General features: G+C 34.5%; 2 protein-coding genes across 2 annotated transcripts in view; both read left to right on the forward strand.

The window, feature by feature from the left end:
- LOC308639744 (uncharacterized protein) overlaps positions 1-19,666 on the forward strand; it is a 121,393-nt gene extending 101,727 nt beyond the window's left edge. Inside the window, exons 6-9 of the mRNA XM_081278038.1 lie at positions 10,131-10,195; positions 11,353-11,453; positions 14,367-15,324; positions 17,088-19,666. Coding sequence (XP_081134164.1) covers positions 10,131-10,195; positions 11,353-11,453; positions 14,367-15,324; positions 17,088-17,503 — 1,540 coding nt within the window. The 3' untranslated portion in view covers positions 17,504-19,666. The remainder of the gene's footprint in view (positions 1-10,130; positions 10,196-11,352; positions 11,454-14,366; positions 15,325-17,087) is intronic.
- Positions 4,087-4,530, forward strand: LOC308639052 (ubiquitin-conjugating enzyme E2 D2-like; the record flags this gene model as incomplete). The annotated part of the gene is made up of 1 exon (XM_081277020.1): positions 4,087-4,530. One exon carries the CDS (start codon positions 4,087-4,089, stop codon positions 4,528-4,530), a length of 444 nt encoding a protein of 147 aa, XP_081133146.1.
- Positions 19,667-20,731: the final 1,065 nt, after the last annotated feature.

Raw genomic sequence — 20,731 nt, forward strand, 5'->3', positions numbered from 1 at the left:
CCACATAAAAATAAAATAAAGATATTGTGTCCAACTACAACTAAAAATAAATAAATATTTAAATAAAAATTTTACTTCTTACATAACAATAGTGGAATGCATTACAATCATAATTATCCATTCACAGCCAATTTGAAAAGCAGTATGGAGATTCCTTGGAAAGCTGGTAATGGAACGACCATTTGACCCAGCTATTCCTCTTCTCGGACTATACCCAAAGGACCCAAAAACAGCATACTACAGGGACACAGCCATATCAATGTTTATAGCAGCACAATTCACAATAGCTAAACTGTGGAGCCAACCTAGATGTCCTTCAGTGGATGAATGGATAAAAATGGCATTTATAAGCTTTATAACTTTATAACTTTTCTGTATAACTTTCCCAATTTAAAAAAAATCAATTTCATAATTATGTCAACTTCTGCCAGGGTCGTAGGAAATTAAATAATCAGTTACTGAGCTGTAATTTTTCTTTGATCACTAAATAGAACACTTGGCTAGACACAGTGATGGAAAATTAGAAAAAAACAGTTGAGAGATATTAGTCTTCTCCATCCCATACATTTTAAACTGGATGCTAATATTATGATTGTCCTTTGATTAGTATGAACTATGAAGGAAATGTTATGAAAGCAAGCATTTCCTTAACAGAATTTTCTTTGGGCAATGAAATAAGGCTTTTTGTGGAATTAGATATGTGTTTCAATAACATACCACATTGAAAGGATGCTTGTATCATTTTTATTCCTAAAATTTTGACAGTTCATTATCTATAATGAAAGTGTAAGGGTGACTGTGTCTGAAGAAAGCAATATGCCCTTATGACTAAACTCTAAGAGAAGCATTCCATTATGTCATATGAAAGGTAAAGTCACTTCGAACTGTCATTGAGGGCTTGTCAAATGAAGAATAATGCAATATAAACTATATTGCTTTTTGGTTTTGTTGTGGTATAATATCTCATAACCTGTAATGTTTATGACCTACATTTTAGGTTATGTAGAGAAATGAAAAATTATAAACCTTTTATATCAAACCCAGCATAAATTATATCATTTAACTTGTAATGAATTCATGCACTCATCCAGAAAATATTGAGTACCTACTATTCACTAGGCAGTAAGAGGACAAAAAAGATCCAAGCCAATCCTATCATCAAAGATCTATCAGACTGGTTAAGAGGGTGGACATTTAGGTAGACAAAACAAAGTAGTATAATATATGCTGTATTAGAGGGAAAAATTTCTGTGTAACAGAAGAAAGTTTAATTGTCCCTGAAGAGGAATTAATAGGGAAGCATTGAAATTTAGAACTCATCCTGAAGGTGATGGAGAGCTTTTGAAAAACATTATGATAGAAATTGATTTGTGTTTTAGGAAGATTGTTCTAAATGGCAGATGCATTTGAGAGTTGAAAGATGGGCAGTATAAACACTCATTAAATATATATTATTGTGGTCAGGCATGATGGCACATGGTTGCTGTCCCAGCTACTCAGGAGACCAACTTAGAAAAATTAAAGAGTTTCAAGCCAGCCTGGGACTGGGCAACAGGCATTATAGGGAGACTCGGTCTCAAATACAATAATTATGTGTGTGTATAAAATTATACTCTGGTGATAAATTATTACATTCTAAATGAAAACAGCAACATTGGGGATGAAACTGAATGTAAAATGGTATATTCTGTGGAAAGTATATGAGGATCATGGTCACACGTTTTTTTCTATAGAGATCTCACACAAGATTACATGATCCTGATGCCCAATCCAATAAAAAAGTTAGATATTGGGGCTATGGTTATAGCTCAGTGTTAGAGTGCTTGCCTAGCATGTGTGAGGCACTAGGTTTGGTCCTCAGCACCACATAAAAATAAGTTAATAAAATAAAGGTATTTGTTCCATCTACAACTAAAAAATGAAAGAAAAAAATAAATTTTTAGGCACTAATGGCATCCTGTAAGAAAAAAAAATAAATTGTTAGGCACTAATGGCATCCTGTATTGCAAAATAATCTTTCAAATCTCATTTCTATGGAGAAACATCTTTGAAATCTTATCTCAAAAGTTTGCAATATTATATATGCTTTCTACACAAGGAATACATTTTGATATTCATTTTGATGTTTTTACATAATGTTATTTTAAATGTAGATTTTAAAATTTGATATTCAGCACAGTGACATGAATAGTTGATTCCTTCAGAATACAAAAACCAAACAACAACAACAACAACAAACATGCTCTTCTTGTGGAGTTGAGAAAGGTGAACCAGGGGTAAGAACAAGGAGGAATGGTAAAGGGAAGGAACAGCAGAATGTAACTAACCAAACTATTCATGTACATGTATGAACATCTCTCAATGAATTCCATTATTATGTATAACTACAGTGCACCAATTTAAAAAAATAAATAACAGAAATGGAACACTGATTTAAAAGTGCCTCTGCTAAAAAAATTATTGCTGATTATGTTGGTTAATTTTAGGGCTTTTAAATAAAATGTTACATGAGGATTAAAAAAAAAAGAAAAAAAATATGTTCTTCTTTGGTACCATACAACACCAGAAACCTCAATGTCCCTTTCAGTGAGTTAGACATATCATAACATTATTAGAAAACCTAGTCAAACATCTACATTCTCCCCCTTGTATTGTCAAGTAATTCTTATCTTGCCTTCCTAAGTTGGTTGAATATGTATATTAAATAACTAGTTTTGCAGCAGGGAATTTTCATAACTGAATATTCAGCATAAGTGCAACTGTAATCTGACATGTATGACAAAATTTCTTACCGAAATGTAAAAACTCCTTATTAAATTTTTTGCTTAATTATGAAAAGGAATGGACATGGCAAACAGACTAATCTATTCTGGTAGTACTTATCTGGCTTTACATTTCTATACATATAATCAACATTTGTATAGGAAATCCTCAGGAATCAAAGAGATTCTGTTGTGCAGTCATGTTTGCTATTAGAACTGTCATCCCTTCCCAAGTTATTGCATTTATAAAAAAAAAAACAATAACTAAATTTCATATATATGCCAGATGGACTGGTTTATTTTCCTTCCCTTCTTCCTCCCTCATACCCTGTCCTGTCAATAATTCTTCAAAGATTCAATTGACTTCAGTTCCAAATTGAAATTTTGAAGGTTTTAAACCTTCCTAAAAATAAATTTACTAAAACATTATCAAAAGTTATTGTAAAATATATTATCTCAAACATAACTGCTAAGGTTGTGTGTACAAGGGACTGTCTCAGTTAAGAAGTACACATGGAAGTGTGTTCCATAGCGTGTGTAGCTTACTCTTAAAGATAGGCAGAGAGAATAGAGATCAGGATCAAGCCAAAGCAGTAGCAACCATACTGAGGCTGGGGGGCCAAGGGATGGGAAGGGCGCCTGCATTAAACTGATTGTACCCATTCTGGTAACTGAGCAGAGGGCGGCACACTGTGGCCCACCCAGCCACGGGGGTGGGGGGGAGACGAGAGAGAGAGAGAGAGAGAGAGAGAGAGAGAGAGAGAGAGAGAGAGAGAAGAGCCAGGGTGAGCCCTGCAACAGCCCCCACCTTCCCCTCAAGCACCCCAGACCCCACTCCCTCCCCGCTCCCGACCCCGCCCCTCGGGATGCGCCCTGGGCGACACTGCGCAGCTCCCTCAGGGCGGCCTCTGTGACCTCACAGAGCGGATCCCCTCCTGTTGCCAGGGCCCGGATGTGGGCGTCAGGGGCTAGAGGCCAGCGGCAGGCTGCCCTGGACAGGAGAGTGGGCCACTCAGGGCAGCGGGAATTTTCTTAAGGCATCACGGCCTCCGTGCAGCGGGAATTTTCAGCTCCAGAAGGCACATCGACACCGGCCCTGAACCACACACAGGTGTTCAGCAGAGCCTCAGGTGCGGGGGAGCACCCCATTCCTTCTCCTGGCTCAGCTCCACTCTCTGCTCCTATCAGCGCCGCTCAGACCCCTGGACCATCCCGAGCACCCACAGTCCTGCCATCCGCCCGCTGCTCTTCGCAACCCACAGTCGTGATCTCGGACTCCCTCCAACAGGCGCCAGCACCAGTGCCAAGCAGTGACAGCCCCGCAATGGCTCTGAAGCGCATTCACAAGGAACTCCTTGACCTGGCTCGAGACCCCCCAGCCCAGTGCTCTGCAGGGCCGGTGGGGGACGATATGTTTCGTTGGCAAGCTGCCATCATGGGGCCCAGCGACAGTCCCTACCAGGGAGGAGTCTTTTTCCTGTCCATACAGTTTCCATCTGATTATCCCTTCAAACCACCCAAGATCATGTTCATCACCCGAATTTACCACCCTAATATCAACAGAAGTGGAAACATTTGTCTAGACATCCTTAGATCTGAGTGGTCACCAGCACTGACAATCTCTAAAGTGTTGTTATCTATATGCTCTATGTTGTGCGACCCTAACCCGGATGATCCTTTGGTTCCTGAAATTGCTAAGATCTATCTAAAGGACAGGAGAAAGTATGACAGAGTCGCTCGGGAGTGGACCGAAAAATATGCCATGTGAATTACAAATATAATGCCAATGCCTTTGCCATCGCCATAATAATAAATCCAAAATTAACAATTCAATCAATTGGTGGTCATTTGATTGCTTTCTATGAAATGGGGTGTTCCCCTTCCTTCTGGGCACACCTTGTACAGTTTTCACATCTGGGCCCAAGGGAAAGGGAGTTCAGCGGTAGAGAGGGGAGGATCAGGAAGGGGAGGACTATGGGAGAGGGGTGGGGAAAACAAGAGGAGAGGGGGAAGTGCTAGGTTGGTGGAAGTGGCCTGGGGAGTAGGAGGGTGGAAGTGCAAAAAAGAATATAAAACCAGTCTTAATTTAGTTTTGACTGAAGATTTCTTTAAAGATTTGGGATTGGAAAACAAAGATTAAGAGGCTTAGGGATGAGAACAGCAATTCCACCCCAGCCTACCAGTGGGAAAACTGTGGAGTCTTCTAGAACTGACAACTAGGAAATTCTGAGTGAAATTTCCAAAACTATTTAGGCATCCTTTCGTTCTGAAGAACTTATGCCTTCAGGTGTTTTGGTTTTGATCAAGATTAATATTAACACATACCCTTTATTTTGAGGTCCAGACTTAACTGACTGAAAATGAAATGTATTAATTGTTGCTACAAACAAAATGTTTTGATCTCAGTTTTCTACACCACCCACCTCTTCTATTCTGACCATTTTACCCACTCTGCCTTTCTCCCATCCTCTGGTTTATATGTAGCTTTTCTGAGCATACCTATTGAAGTCTAATTTGTCTTGTTTTCACAAGAACCAGGTACATTTTGAGATTTTACACAGTTTGCAAGCATACAAGTTAGTCTGTCACCATTTTGGTGGAGGCTGAAGAATGACAGAGACTCCTGGGGTGGAGACAAAGGCCTTTATTAATCCTGGCACAGCAGGCAGCATGAGCTTCACTGAAGCAGGTTCCTCTTGCCCTGAAAATTCCAATGAGGAGGTGTAGCAGACCAGGTTTCTGCTGCACACACACTGGGTTTCTGTGGCAGCTGAGCAGCCCCAGTCTTTGAAGGAACAGCTAGTAAACCTGCACCACCTTTGGCCAGAGAGATCCTCTTATTAACTTGGTCAGAAAACAAATCTACTCTCTGCCCTGGAGGGCTCTCTATATTCTGAGGTTGTCTGATGTACATATATACCTCAAAAAAGCAGTTAAAAGAAAAAAAGAATATATTCAACACGATACTAAACTTTTAATACTCCTCTTTGAACTAGGCTAGCTCAATTTCAAATTTCTTTTCAGTTTTTAGTATTATAACAAGGAAAATCAGTTAATAAATAAAGGTCAATAATTACATCTGTAAGAAGATATGCATTCTTTATATTTTAAAAATCAAGATAAACATTGTCATAATATATATGGGAATATGGAAAATTGCACTCCAGTAGTTTGAAGAATAGTAATTTTCAAAGCTTTAATTTTCTAAAAGTAAGTTCATAACATCTCAAGAAAAAGAGGACAACAATTGCTCAGCAGGGAAAATACATGCTTAGTTTCTTACTGCTTTCATGAAGATTTAACAGTTTATATGGATGATGACAATGTTATTGAGCTTACATTTTCAATAAATATCAAATTTTCTCCTAGCTGAAGCAAAGAAGGAAGAACTAATTTCTACTTAAATACAATCCCTTGAAAATTACATTAATTTCTCATTTGAGAAATATTTTGGCTTCTAAATATAGAATTTTTTATTTTAAAAAAATTTTGAAAATGTACATTTAAATTTAGTATCTTATATATAATGTATTATTTTCAAGGAGCAATGAGGGGATTATAGTATTGTAAAGATATGCAAACATCAATTACTTGAGATTTTTTAATTATGCATTACAACATCCATTAAATATATGCAAAAGTCTGAATTCTATGCCAAACCTAAGAACACCTAAAACATAAAATTAATGAAATGTTGTCTAATAGAACATTCTGTAATGATAAAAATATTCTTTATCTACACTATCCAATGCAGTAGCCACTAGGCACATGTAGCTACTGAACACTTGAAATTGAGAGAAGGAAAAAGAATTCTGTTTTATATAGTTCTTAATAAAAGCTTCCTTTATTGCATGATTTGCAAACAAATGTTTTATAATCTTGGTTCTTTACTTTGTTCACGCCAATAAAATATTTTTACCAACATATTTACATTATAACATGTGACTACTTTAAATGAATAAAATATCTGCCCATGTCACTAAAGGTCATTAATTTATTAACTATGCCAAGAATTTGTTTAATATTTCAAGGAAGTTAAAACATGGGCACTTAAGGAATTCTATAATAGAGAACTTCATTATTATACCCTGTTAACAAGAAGCTAACAGAAATTTGTGTTGTAAAGATACAAAATGGGGGTGGTGGGGATGTAGCTCAGGGGTAGAATGCTCATCTAGCATGCATGAGGCACTGGGTTTGATCCTCAGCACCACATAAAAATAAAGGTACTATGTACAACTACAACTAAAAAAATAAAAATATGCAATATGAATCTTTAAATAATCAATATAGGTCATCAATAAAAATAACCAGAATTTTTAGAATAAATGATCTCATAGTATGATTTTCTTATTACAGTTCCATCATAGTTACTAATTATATTGTCTGTTATTTTGCTTCAAATATTATATTTTTTATACCTTTTTTAAAATTTATTTTTATGTGGTGCTGAGGATCGACCCCAGGGCCTCACATGTGCTAGGCGAGCACTCTAACACTGAACCACAACCCCAGCCCCACAAATACTGTATTTTTAACACAACAAAATAAACCCACACTATAGTAAATATTTGTGGCTAGACAGTGAAGTCTAAGCAGAACATGTGGAGAAGATCAAAATGACAATACCAGATGATAACACTATTTCTGATTTGAATATGCAATGTTCTGTTTTATTCAAACTGGTCACTATGATCTTGATCTGTTAGTCTCCACCCACCAGTTTCTAAATTTCAGTAAAATAAATAATGAAATGTTAAAAATTTTATTTGGAATAGGGGAGAAAGGAATGGTCTTATTCTGTTGTCAGCATTTTCAGAAACAGAATAATGGAACTGATTTGGAGGAAAGTTTCAATCCTAGACATCAAAAGACATAGGTTTTGCCTTGTAAAAACTGCTTAATTATCTCTACAACAAAGAATCCAATGTAAAATTAGTAGTTTCAGTTTACTAAGCACTTAACATGATATTCAGTGCCATTACTTATGCTCTTTGGGAATAGGAAATTATAACTGGATCTTGACTGATGGTTCTACTTCACCTTGAAAGTTGGGCCATAAAGGATGGTTGCTGATTATCCTCTGTATTTCAGTAGTGTCCATGTTGATATCTCCTTTTTCATAATTAATTTTAGCAATTGAAGATTTTCCCCCCTCTTTTTGTTGGTTAGCTTGGCTAAGGGATGTCTAAACAGGACATGTGGGGAAGATCAAAATGACAAGGATCAATTTTATTTATTTTTTTCAAAGCCCCAACTTTTACTTTTGTTGATTTTTAAACTTTTTGTTTTCAGTTTCATTGATTTTAACTCTAACTTTAATTATTTCCTGTCTTCTACTGCTTTTTTGTTGATTTGTTCTTCTTGTTCTAGGGCATTGGGATATAATATTAGATTATTTATGTGGTATTTTTCTCTTCTTTAAATGAATATACTTAATGCTATGAACTCTCCTCTTTGAACTGACTTCATGGTGTCTCAGGAATTTTGATATGTTGTTTTGCTATTCTCATTTACTTCTAATTATTTATTTTATTTCATTCTTAATTTATTCTGCTATCCACTGATTATTCAATAGTGTATTATTTGGTCTCCAGATTTTGGAGTAGCTTCTATTTTTTATTTTATCATTGATTTCTAATTTAATTTCATTATGATGTGATAGAATGCAAGGTATTATCTCTATTGTTTTTGTATTTGCTGACAGTTGCATTGTGGCCTAAGATATGGTCTATTTTAGAAAATGATCCATTACTGCTGAGACGAAAGTGTATTCAGTCATTGATGGATGAAATATTCTGTATATGTCTATTAAGTTTAAATTATTGAATGTATTTTTTAGTTCTATTGCTTCTTTGTTTAGTTTTTGTTTGTTTGTTTGTCTGGAAGATCTAGTGATGTGAGAGTCACCCAGTATTATTTTGTGTTGTGGTCTAGTTGATTCTTGATATTGAGAAGGGTTAGTTTGATATACATAGATGCTCCATCGTTGGGGCATAAATATTTATGATTATTATTTCTTATTGTGTAATTTTTAAGCACTGTGAAATGTCCTTCCTTTTCCCTTCTGATTAACTTTGGCTCAAAGTCCATTTTATCTGATATCAGGATAGAAACCCCTGCTTGTGTATGAGATCCATGTGAACTGTATGTTTTTCCCATCCTTTTACCTTCAATGTGTAGATGTCTTTGCCTATAAGGTGAATCTCTTGAAGAGACTTGTTGGGTCTTGTTTTTAATCAAATCTGTCAGGCTATTCCTTTTGATGGATGATATTAGGTCATTTACATTCAATGCTGTTATTGAGAAATGATTTTTATTCCTTGTCATTTTGATTTATTTTTGGTTTATAATTTGTATTAGTTTCTCCTTTGATTGGATATTCTTCTAGTGTAGTTCCTCCCTTTCCTGGTTTTCAATTTTGTTTTTATTTTTAAAACACTTTTGTTGTAGATGGACACAATACCTTTATTTTATTTATTTACATGTGGTACTGAGGATCGAACCCAGGGACTCACACATGCTTGGCAAGTGCTCTAACACTGAGTTACAACCCTACCCCTCAATTTTATTTTTTACTTCTTCTTCATGAAATATTTTATATTTTATAGTGCAGGGTTTTAAATTATGAATTCTTTTAACTTTTATTTATCATGAAAAGTTTTTATTTCATCATCAAATCTGAAGCTTAATTTTTCTGGGTATATTATTCTTTGTTGGCATCCATTTTCTTTCAGAACTTAGTATATATTATTCTAGGACCTCCTACCTTTAGGGTCTGGGTTGAGAAATCAGCTGAACTACAGATTGGTTTACCTCTGAATGTGACTATTGGTATTTAGCTTTCTAAATTTGGTGATATGGAGAGCTTAGAAGTGTGCAACCACCAATGATGTAGCTTTCTTTGATATCATGTTTAGAGAAGGTTCTTGTACAATTGTTACAGGCCTCAAATGATGATCTTCGTTTTCTTTTCATTCTCGTTATTACTCTATTATTTATTTAAAATTTCACCCTAAAGTAAAGTATTGTCTATGGAACTTTTTGGCATTTGATGCTAATGCTTTATCACTTTGAATTTTAATGTACCTCTAATGATATTTAGAAATTGTGTCTTGTAGATTGTGGGCTCTGGAGTTACACTGCCCAGATTAGGAGCATTGGCACTTACTAGCAGTATGAACTCATGAATATTATTTAACCTCTCTGACTCTCAGTTTTCTTACCTGTTAAATAGGAATAATAATATTCCCTACCTCTTATGATTTATACATTAAATGAGAAAGTATCTTGCATATCAAGTCACTCAATATTGATTGACTGTTATTATTAACTATTTCCTTTTTTCTTCTTTGGATTTTTTTTCAGTTGGATTGGCCAGATGTTACAGTTAGCATATGGTTCCTCCTTTGGAGATGCAGCTGCTAATGCAGGTAAGGACTTCAAACTACCAAATATTTGCACAGTTTAGAAAATGCAGAAACATGATTTAAATATAAACTCATCAGTGAGATATTTTTCATGGACATTGTTCCTTTTTTGTATGCTTATCACTTACTTTACTTCTTGAATCTCTCACTACATAATTCAAAGTGCAAACAATTTCTAGCCTATTCACAAAGAGATTTCACAATCATAAATATACTGGAACACATATCCCTGTGCCCCTATGCAATTCTGCATATAAATATTTTCTAATTTCTAGACGAAGAAATTTTGAAGGATAAAAATCATGATTAGATTAACCAAATTTATGTATTCTTAGGATTACTCTTTACCCTTATAAAGCAATAAATATCACTTGTTCACTTTCACTGACAGAATAATCAAGTATAGAGTGATTTTGAGATCAAGGACATGTAGTTATTATTCAAAACATTCTCCATCTCAAGTATTCATTATTGTCAATAATCTTTAAAAATCTTTCATTTAAGCTAATGTGGATAGTAAATGCTTACCCTAACCTTTTGTTTTCAAAGGGGAAAAGGCTTATCCAGAAGCATTACACATACATTTTTATTAATTTGTATATCCATCTAAAAGAAAGCATAAATTAATAACCAAATACCAATATTTAGTGATCAAAAAACATACTACAACTTTATTGTAGAGTTAAGACAGAGTTAGAGTATGACTAAGTTAATAAGAAAAATTATTTAAAAGGAGCTATTGATCTAAATAGAACATATATTAAATAAATTAAAAGGAGCTATTCCAGATAACCAATTATTCAGTGAAATATTCCAGCAATGCATAGAGGTCCGCATACATAGAGTAATGAAGAGAGGGAAAGCACAGATTCTGCATACTACATTAACCACTATTTACATAGTTGAGCTCAATTTCAGTTATCTTAAAGTTAGTAGTTTATTGTATGCCTCAGAAAGGAGTGTCTGTATATGCTTATTTAGCCAAATCCTAGATACATCATTAGCACTATCTATGTAACCAAAATTTCCATACTAGTTCAAAATATCAGCCACTGTCATCTTTGGGTAGACTGTTATGTGCTCACAGGGAAGAAAAGAAGAAAAACATTCCTCTTTCTGTCATCACTCTGTTCAAACTCTATCATATATATTTCTTACAGAATACAGACGTATAGGTGCTATGATTTATGCAAAATGTGTTTTGGCCTTGAAGAGAGATTTCCCTGTGATTTGGTGTGACAACTGCCATGAAGCAACTACTGTAAGTACTATAATTTTAAAATTGCTCAGCAACAACCACTTGCAAAAATCTCAGATTTTTTGTTATTTAAAGTTTATTCAGCCAGTTACAGTGGCACATGCCTGAAATTCCAGCAGCTTGGGAAGCTGAGGCAGGAGGATCACAAGTTCAAACCCAGCCTCAGCAATTTAGCAAGGTCCTAAGCAGCTTATCAAGGCCCTGTGTCAAAATAAAAAATAAAAAATAAACAACAACAAGCTGGGAACGTGGTTCAGTGGTTAAGTGCCCCTGGGTTCAATGCCTGGTACCCTCCCACACACCAAAATGCATTCAGCAATAAAACGTGCATTCATGGTACAAGGCAATTTCTGTATAAAAATTCTTAGTGTGAAATATGAATACTACTTCCATAAAATAGAATAGTACAATCAGAAAATAGCAAGAGAGGGAGGACAATAATGTTCCTCCTATTTACTTTATTTACTAGCTGGTGTGATTGAACCTTGTATGCTAAGTTGGTATTAACATGTGTAGATTTTTCTTTCTTTGAACATTAAAAAGGATGGCATCAACATAAATTGCACTGAAGAAATGTTACTTTAAGAAATAAGATTCTTATTCAAATAATATTTTAAGATTAATTCATAAAATCTCAGGAATTTATTTACAGATTTGGGTAGGGTTTTTTCCACTTCTCATTTTGAATGGGTATAAATACAAAGCTTAGGAAAAGCTATAGTAAAATTACAAACATCCACTATGTACTGCTTACATTTGTTTCTAAAAGCTACTGTTTTTCAATTTTTCCCATGAATCTCATCATATTATCCTTTTATCCAAACCAAAGAAAAAGTGAATAAAGCAACAGCATCACATTGAAAACTTAAGGCTAATAATTACTCATTTCATGTTGTGTTTTCAAGTGGAAGATGAGTATAAGTTCCCATAAAACTCTCATTCAACTCTTTTGCATTTCACTGTTAAATATTTTAGAAGAAAACAAATGTCTATTTAGTAGTTCCCTATTTTTATTATTTTGGGGGTGACCATGGGAGGTATTTGTCTATTTGATTACAACAGACTAACCCCAAGAAGCTTCCATAAAATGATGCTAAGACAATATAAGTGGTCTATGTAATTGTTTGTATTAAACTATATTTGGAAAAAAATAGTAAAATACAATCTTAACATTTCTTAGGAATGTAAAATGGTGCAGCCACTTTGAGAAATGCTCTGGCAGTTTCTCTAATGGTTAAATATAGTTACAATCAGATCTAGTAATTTCACTCTTAGGGTATATGCCTAAGAGAAATGAAAACATGCACAGACTTAGACATGAATATTCAAAGCAGCATTCTTCTTCTAAGAGTAAAAATGTGGAAACAACCCAAATTTCCATCAGCTAATTAATGAATAAACAGAATGAAGCATATCCATATATTAGGATACTTTTTGACCATGAAAATGAATGAAGTACCAATAGTTGCCATAATATAAATGGACCTTGGAAATATTATGCTACATCATACAAAAAGCTATATATTGTATAATTCTATTTATATGCAGTGTCCAGAATATTCAAATCTATTGAGACAAAAAGTAGATAAGTGATTGCTAGGCATGTTAATACATGATAATTCTCTGGGAATGAATCTTTGAAGGAGTTTCAACCCCCTTTTACCTCCTTCAATGGCTGCTAGGCCCCTGATTTTCACTAGGTTGCAGGTTTCAAAAGCTATTGCATAACTGGAAAGGAGAGTCATGGCAATAGAGCCAATTAAAGGACAAAAAAAAAACATTATTAGTTCTAAAATTCAGCTGTTTGTTGAATGAATAACCCCATAGCTGCAGAACTTAGGATAATTTCTGGAGATCTGAAAGAATTAATTATGACTTTATTTGCCAGTTTTCTCATTGTTTTATGAAGAAAAGAATGTTCATGGGGCTTTTTTTGCTGGTGTCCTGGGATTTTTTGTGGGGGTGTGGGGGAGGAGGATTAATGAATTTCAGAAAAGGTAGTGATGATTGTAAAACTCTGTGAATATACTAAAAATCACTTAAGTATATCTGAAGTACATAGTTTTAAAAGTTGGTTATGGTATGTGAATATTTTAATATCAGGAAATAACTGCCATTGAAAAATACAGTTTCTTATACAAACACATCCCAAGAGAAGGCAGCATGCTATGCCACCAGGGGATACAGAAGAGCACATGGGAAAGCACCAAAATTGGTGATATCAGGCAAGGCAAGCAGGACAGTATGAATAATTTCATTGAGTTCTGGGGTATAGGTACTGTCTTTGGTTTTCTGGAGCCTGACCCTGGAGTTATCAGGGCAAATAGATGGTGGCTGGAATGTGAGGTGTTTGTATGTACTCTGGATTGGTTGGTTTTTATTTGAAAGGTGTGCTCACATGCAAGCTGTTTATAATCTCTAGAAGTTGGATAATCCTCAAAGAGGCAGTTCCTCCTAGATCAGAAAAGCCACAGATGTCAAATCATTAAAATCAATCAAATAAAATATATGGTTAATATGACTAATAAAAAGATTATCATAACCTATAATTGTCTCCTATATATTATGAAACTTTTAAGAGAGAATTAAAATAGATGTTATTTTCCAAATTATTGGCCATAGGGTCATGTGTATTCAGGGGGTCGGGGTGGGGGGTGTGGGGACTTTGGTGAGGTTATGGAAAATATATTTTGGAAACACTAGACAAATATAATCTATCTCTTAAAGAAAAAAAGTAATACTCTTGGGGATGCTTATATTTCTCAATTTGAAGGAATTCAAGTATGTCTATATTGTCTATATTAGTGTTATGCTACACCTACTGATCTAAAATAAAATGTACCAAAACCAAGACAAGAATATTAAATATTAGTGTAATGCAATAAATGGTGCCTTTGAAATTGAATTTTCTTTCAGATTGTTTCTGTGAATCCAAACTTTCAATATAGAGGCACTCAAAATGTTTCTGATGAATTCATCTATTTTCGACCTTTTGATGCGGAAATTCAGGAAAAGGCCAGAAGACAAAAACAAGATAAATCCACTATGGCCTCCTGTCAACACGAAGGAGAAGGTATCCATCAGAGGGACCTGGGGATTATCAGTCAAGTGGTGATGGTCACCACCCCCCCACTAACTAAAGAGGTAGAGAGCACTGCCCTTGTAAGACCAAAAACTTCAGGGCTTCTTCGCCTAGAGAAAATTCCAGTTAAATCTCCAGGGGTCCCAGAATCTCAACGCTTAGACGTTACAGGAATTGCCAGTCCAGAGGAAAGGGGGAAAGGCACCGCAATACTTGTTGCTGGTGTGCCTGGAAAGGAGGAGCTAGATGATACAGAAATTCCAACTTTGAAATTCACTGGGCTTATACACCTGGAGGCTTTAATAAGTAAATGTTCACCATCCTCAGAATACAGTTGCCCACGAACCCCAAGAAATCTGTGGCTGGAATCTCCAGAAAATGCAGAGTCCCCAGGAAGTGATGATCTGGAAGTAGCAAGAAGCATGAATCCTCTTAGAGAGAGGTCTATCTTCAGGCGTTCCTGGGCAGAGCTCTTAGAAGCACCACTGAACAGTGAAGGGCTTCACATTCTCCAAACTACTCCTACAGAAGAAGACAGAGAGATTGATGACCTCCAGCTAGCACTAGAGGAGGAGAATCAAGCAACCACTCCACCCATGGATCCTTACTTTCATCCTTTGCAAGACCCTTTTCCATTGCTGCCCCAGCGACCTAAGCTCCAGCGGCAGCACAGTCACAGCTTGCCGCGATACAGTGATGGCAGGAGCCAAAAACTAAATGTACCTGAGTTAGCATTAAATCCAGAGGAGAAACACTTCTTCTTCCCAAGTGATCATAATTTGCTTACAGGAGGTAAGTTTTTTGAACTTACTAAAACTAGGTTTGTAGGGCTGGGGATGTGGCTCAAGTGGTAGCGCGCTCGCCTGGCATGCGTGCGGCCCGGGTTCGATCCTCAGCACCACATACCAACAAAGATGTTGTGTCCGCCGAGAACTAAAAAATAAATATTTAAAAAAAATTCTCTCTCTCTCTCTCTCTCTCTCTCTCTCTCTCTCTCTCTCTCTCTCTCTCTCCTTTCACTCTATCTTTAAAAAAAAATAAAATAAAATAAAATAAAACTAGGTTTGTAGATTACGTAAATAGATTTCATCAGTAAATTTATTTTCAAATTCACTACCTGGAAAATTATTTCTTGCTATTCCCAAAGCATTAGCTTTTTTCTGAGAGAATGGTGACTACCCTATAATTTTAAGCCTTTTATTTGGTGCTTAGAATCTAACTTTAAGTTGGAAAAATTCAATCATGCACCATTTAATGATCATGGAAAAATATAGATTTGTTATGACTTCAGAAATTTGAAATGCCTTTTATCTTTTAAAAATCACTTTCTCCTAGTGGGTATTCTTGAGAATATGACTAGTCCTCACTCAGACATAGTTTTAACCAATAGAATAGAAAATAATTTTACCCCCTAAAACATCCATTACCCAGTAACTAAATAGGGGCTTAGATTAGAAAATGAATTGAATAATGGGCATGATCCTTCTGGTTAGGAAATAAATCAACAACTTTTTATTTCTTCTATGTGAGCACTCTATTTACTAGATAGTATGAATTGACAAATGAACTGTTAATATTACAGCCTATCCCTGCTTAAATGTAATATTAATGAAATAACTTTTAATGTATTTTAAAGTCTTAGAAATTTGCTAATAACACTAGAGTAATATCTTTGCCTTTATTATTGCAGCTATTTAAACAATATACAAAAATGCTACTGAGGATAATAAATAGTTTTAGGAATTTTGCTTTCTACTTCATGTTAGAAACCTGCTCCCATAACTTAATGAAAACTATGTTATCAACTAGAAATTTTCCTTAGTAATAGCTCTATTAAACCATTGAAAGTAGTTTCAGAGAAGAATCTGAAATCTGACACAAACATTGTCTTGAAATTATAATTTGGCCCAATCTGAAATTTGTTTTTTTTTCTACACATATTTAGGACAATCAGAGTTTAAAATTAAAATAAAACCTAAAGTCAACTCAGATCACACCATTCTCAAAAATGTTTATAAATTTGGCTCAACCTCAATCTCACATTCAGTGCATTCCTCAAGAGTTCTAAATATTCCTGGCTTCCTGTTCTCTGTTTTCATTTTTCCACTGAATCCTTGATGGCATTAATTTCCAATATTCAAAAGAAATAAAAACTCATACTAATCATCTTTGTTCCTAAATGTCCTTTAACCACCCACCACTGTAATTTCTTATTGGTTAATATCCTTTAGCAAACTCCCCTCCTACCATAATGTTGCTCAGCCCCTCTCCCCCATTCTCTACTTTCCACTAATCCAAATTTACAATTCATTGTACAAGCTCTCTAGCCCATTGAGTTTTTTTCTGTTTATCTTGTACCCCCCAGTTTATCAAGATATTTTCCGAAATAAAATATCATATACTATGGTAACATTGCCATGTGATTTTAAATTTCTAAGGTGATTGTATTGGCATCAACTATGGAAATATTTATCTGTCATTCTAATTCAAAGTTTCTTCTCAAAAGAGAAGTAAATCTTCAATATTTAAAAACAATTTTTGATTTTGTGTTTTAGAAAATGCAAAGGAAAGAGACAGCATTGAAGAAGCTTGGCAAAAGGCCATTTTTTCGGGTTCTGGAGAACATCATCCTATCAATCCAAGCTTTGAGTATTCTTCTACAATGTGGGACAAAATTGGAATTCCTGAAGATAATACTGGATTTCCCAAGGGCAATGTTAGACTTCCCAATAAGAATGTCATGGTTAATGTTGGAGTACCCACAGATAATTCTGAAGTTCTCAGGGGCAATGCTGGTGTCCCCACATGTAATCCTGAAATTCCTTCAGGCAGTGGTGGAGTTCCCTGGTATAGTGGTGTTGGGGTTTCCACGGATAATGGTGTCAATCTCAGGCATAATGTTGGAACTTCCAGACGTTCTGTATCCTCTCTACTTACTGAGCTCTCAAAGATAGGTGAACACAGATTATAAGAAAGGACACAATACAAAGTAGTCCTAATAGTTAAAGAAACACACCAAGATATTTAACATCAAAGCATAAGTACCAAATCTGACAACCCAAAATAATAAAAGGGACATCTAAATTTAGAATACATAAATGAATATATAAATATGCTTATTATGTTAGTCTTTATCAGAATTTTTGGAACTAAATTGGAATTAATTTACTAATTTATTCTGTATTGCAATCTTCAATTATGTGTGGCATAATTTGGCTGGGGGAATGTGTCATGGAGGAGTAATATGCTTACTTCCTTAAGCCGAAATTTCTACTTTGTAAAGAAATACAATGTCTTATATATCACCAAACAAGATATCAACTAATCTCCAGATAATATTGTACAACTCATATTTATAGTAACTTCAGCTCTTCTTGGTTGTTTTGATGGGTAAATGAAAGAGATCTCCTAGTTATTAACATTTATCTGGATGTTTCCAGCTTAATGTCCAAAAAATTGATTGACTTGAAGCTAAGAACCAGAGGTTCTGTGAAATATCAAGACAGGACCTCTGAAAAAGTTCACCAACAAGACTATTTGAGTATTTATTTTATGGCATACATCTAACGAAATTGTAAATATTTACTGAAAGCCTTAAAAATACAAGGAGACAAACTGTAGAACTGTAAATAGTGTATGTGGCTGTGATGTAAATATTATGGCTAAGACAACACTAACAGCACCACAGGATGCCTAAAGTTGTGCATGCTAAAACAATATTTTCCTCTGAAAAATAATTGTTTAATTAGTCTGATATTGAAAGATACAGGGTAGAAGGGAAAATTCTTTGAAACATTTTACAAAATTACTGAATAAGATGCCCTTCTCAAAAAAGGAAAACTTTTCAATGGCCCAGATGATCAGCATATTATTAAAATCACACAACCTATTTAACTACAAAATACAGTTTACAAAAATATTTATTTCATAAATCTTTTAAGATAGATAAATTGTGACTGAAAGTTATGAGATTAACTCATCAATTACATGGGGAAATAATCTCATTTATATTCAGACTTACATCAATTTTCTGAAAAGTTTTAGGGCATATGGGTCACTATTAAATTTGTACATCTAAATTTTCAACTTTCCTGAATAATGGTAGCTGTTGTTTTTATATAACAAAGGGCAATTTAAATAAGTTACCACCTAACCCCTTATTATGTGCCTTAACACATAGTGCAAGGGGTGGTAATCTGTGGTCTAAGGGCAAACACTTGCCTATTCACAGGATCTATTTGGCCTCTGAGGAAGGAGGTAAAGAGGCTGGCTAGCCTCCCTCTCTTCACTCCTCTGGTTCAGCTTCTGCTTACTGAACCAGGGCTTTGGCCTCAGAAATAAAGGAAAGGTACTGAGATTTCTTTCTCCTACTTCTTACCAACCCATTTCAGGCTTGAGTCAACTGAATCTGGCATGGGGTGGCAAGTCCACAAAAATAATGGAAGGATACAGTCTGCCATACTTCAGTTACATTGGCAGTAGCCAATGCCTGACTGAGAAAAAAAAAAACAACTGACAGCTCACCTTGTGTACCAGATAGTGTACTCTATATGATCTCTTGTCACACAGACTTTGTGAAAAAGAACTATATATTGCATCCTAACCTTCAAAGTGAACCACTTTTTGAGTGAAAAAGTTTTAAAGTAAGGTGGAAATTGAGAGATAACTTAGCAAGAACTAACATTTACCAAAAAAGAAGTGAAAAGAAACACAGCAAACAAAATTTTTCTCAATTATAGATAATAGTGATATATAATTGAGGATGGTCACTAAAACACCGCCATCATTAACAACAACAAAACCCTGCTATGTGAGTGTTATCCCTCATGCTTTGTGATCTGTATTAATTTTGGGTATTGTGTTTAGTGGCTTAAAATTTATATATAAAAATACATGTAAAATGGCCAGCTGCTTCTTTGTAAAATTTCAAGAAATTGAATGAAACTATTAAGTAAATAGTCAAATATAAAGATGGTATAAGAAAATAATGCTCAATCTTGTAAAGAAAGTTACTTATAGCATTGGTGTTATTCTGCTAAATGTTAATAGTTCAGAGCTTCAGTGACACGTTATTGCTCTTCAAAGATGGTACCATGTCTTAGAGTTCTCTATGTCAAGTGAATTATCAAAAATCACTCAACAATCATCATAATTCTTCAGAAAAGAGAGTAAAGTAAAATATCAATTATATTGATTATGTTTAGTGAATTTTGTCACAAAGTTCATGTGAATTGAACCTGAGGTTTTCAAGAAAAAAAATTTAAAATTGCAAATCTGAAGGCAAGTGTTGAAGATATAAAATGATAAACAGTTTCTGACTCAATTGTTCCTACCAAATGAAAGATAGATTAAACCCACCTATATCTAATAGTTCTACATTCTAATATATACCATTTAAAATAAGAAGAAAATTACTTACTAAAAACTGATAGTGGCATAAGGTAGGAGAAAGAATCTGAAGTTATTCCTGACATTGTACTGTACAACTAAGAAAGGTAAATCAGAAAACAAAAAGTTACTGTGTAATTACCATAATTAGATCTTTTCCTTCTAAGGCGCTAGGAAATTGTGCCCTGCCCAGTGGGAATAAGAGATGAATTCTAAATGTACAGATTTTTCATATCCAATCCCTTGATTGTTTTAAATGACTTCCACTTTAAATTAAATTGTACAATGTGCATTCAAACAAGACCAAGTATTTTTTAATTCATAAGTTAATTAGCAGAAGAATAAAAAAGTTTTCCTTACTAAATAACATATATCTCTGCTTAAGTCTTTAAAAATTAATTAATTGAAAAAAATATTTTGCTAAAAAATTAATCAGAAGGAGCTACAGAGAAAATTATCACAGTAATCACCACTCTAAGAATCAACAAAATTATGGTATGCAAATAATGTACCTGCCACCTCCCTTTTAATCAACATAGTGTTAAAATATTTCCCAACATATTTAATATTTATTTTAAGCATTCTGAGTTGAGACAACATCCATATATAACCATTACCTATACATTAGAACAAAAAAATCTTCAATAGTTCATAGAAGATATTTTAAAAATATTGGAAATGATCCATTTGTCTATAATTAGAAAGTAAAATGAAGAATTGAGGCCTTATACAAGTAGTGAAACCTTAATTTATTTCAGAAAATCACAATATCAGCAATCACTATAAAATTAAAATATACAAGTATAGAAAA

This window comes from Spermophilus citellus, assembly GCF_964194105.1.
Source record: "Spermophilus citellus genome assembly, chromosome: X".
NCBI classification, from domain to species: domain Eukaryota; kingdom Metazoa; phylum Chordata; class Mammalia; order Rodentia; family Sciuridae; genus Spermophilus; species Spermophilus citellus.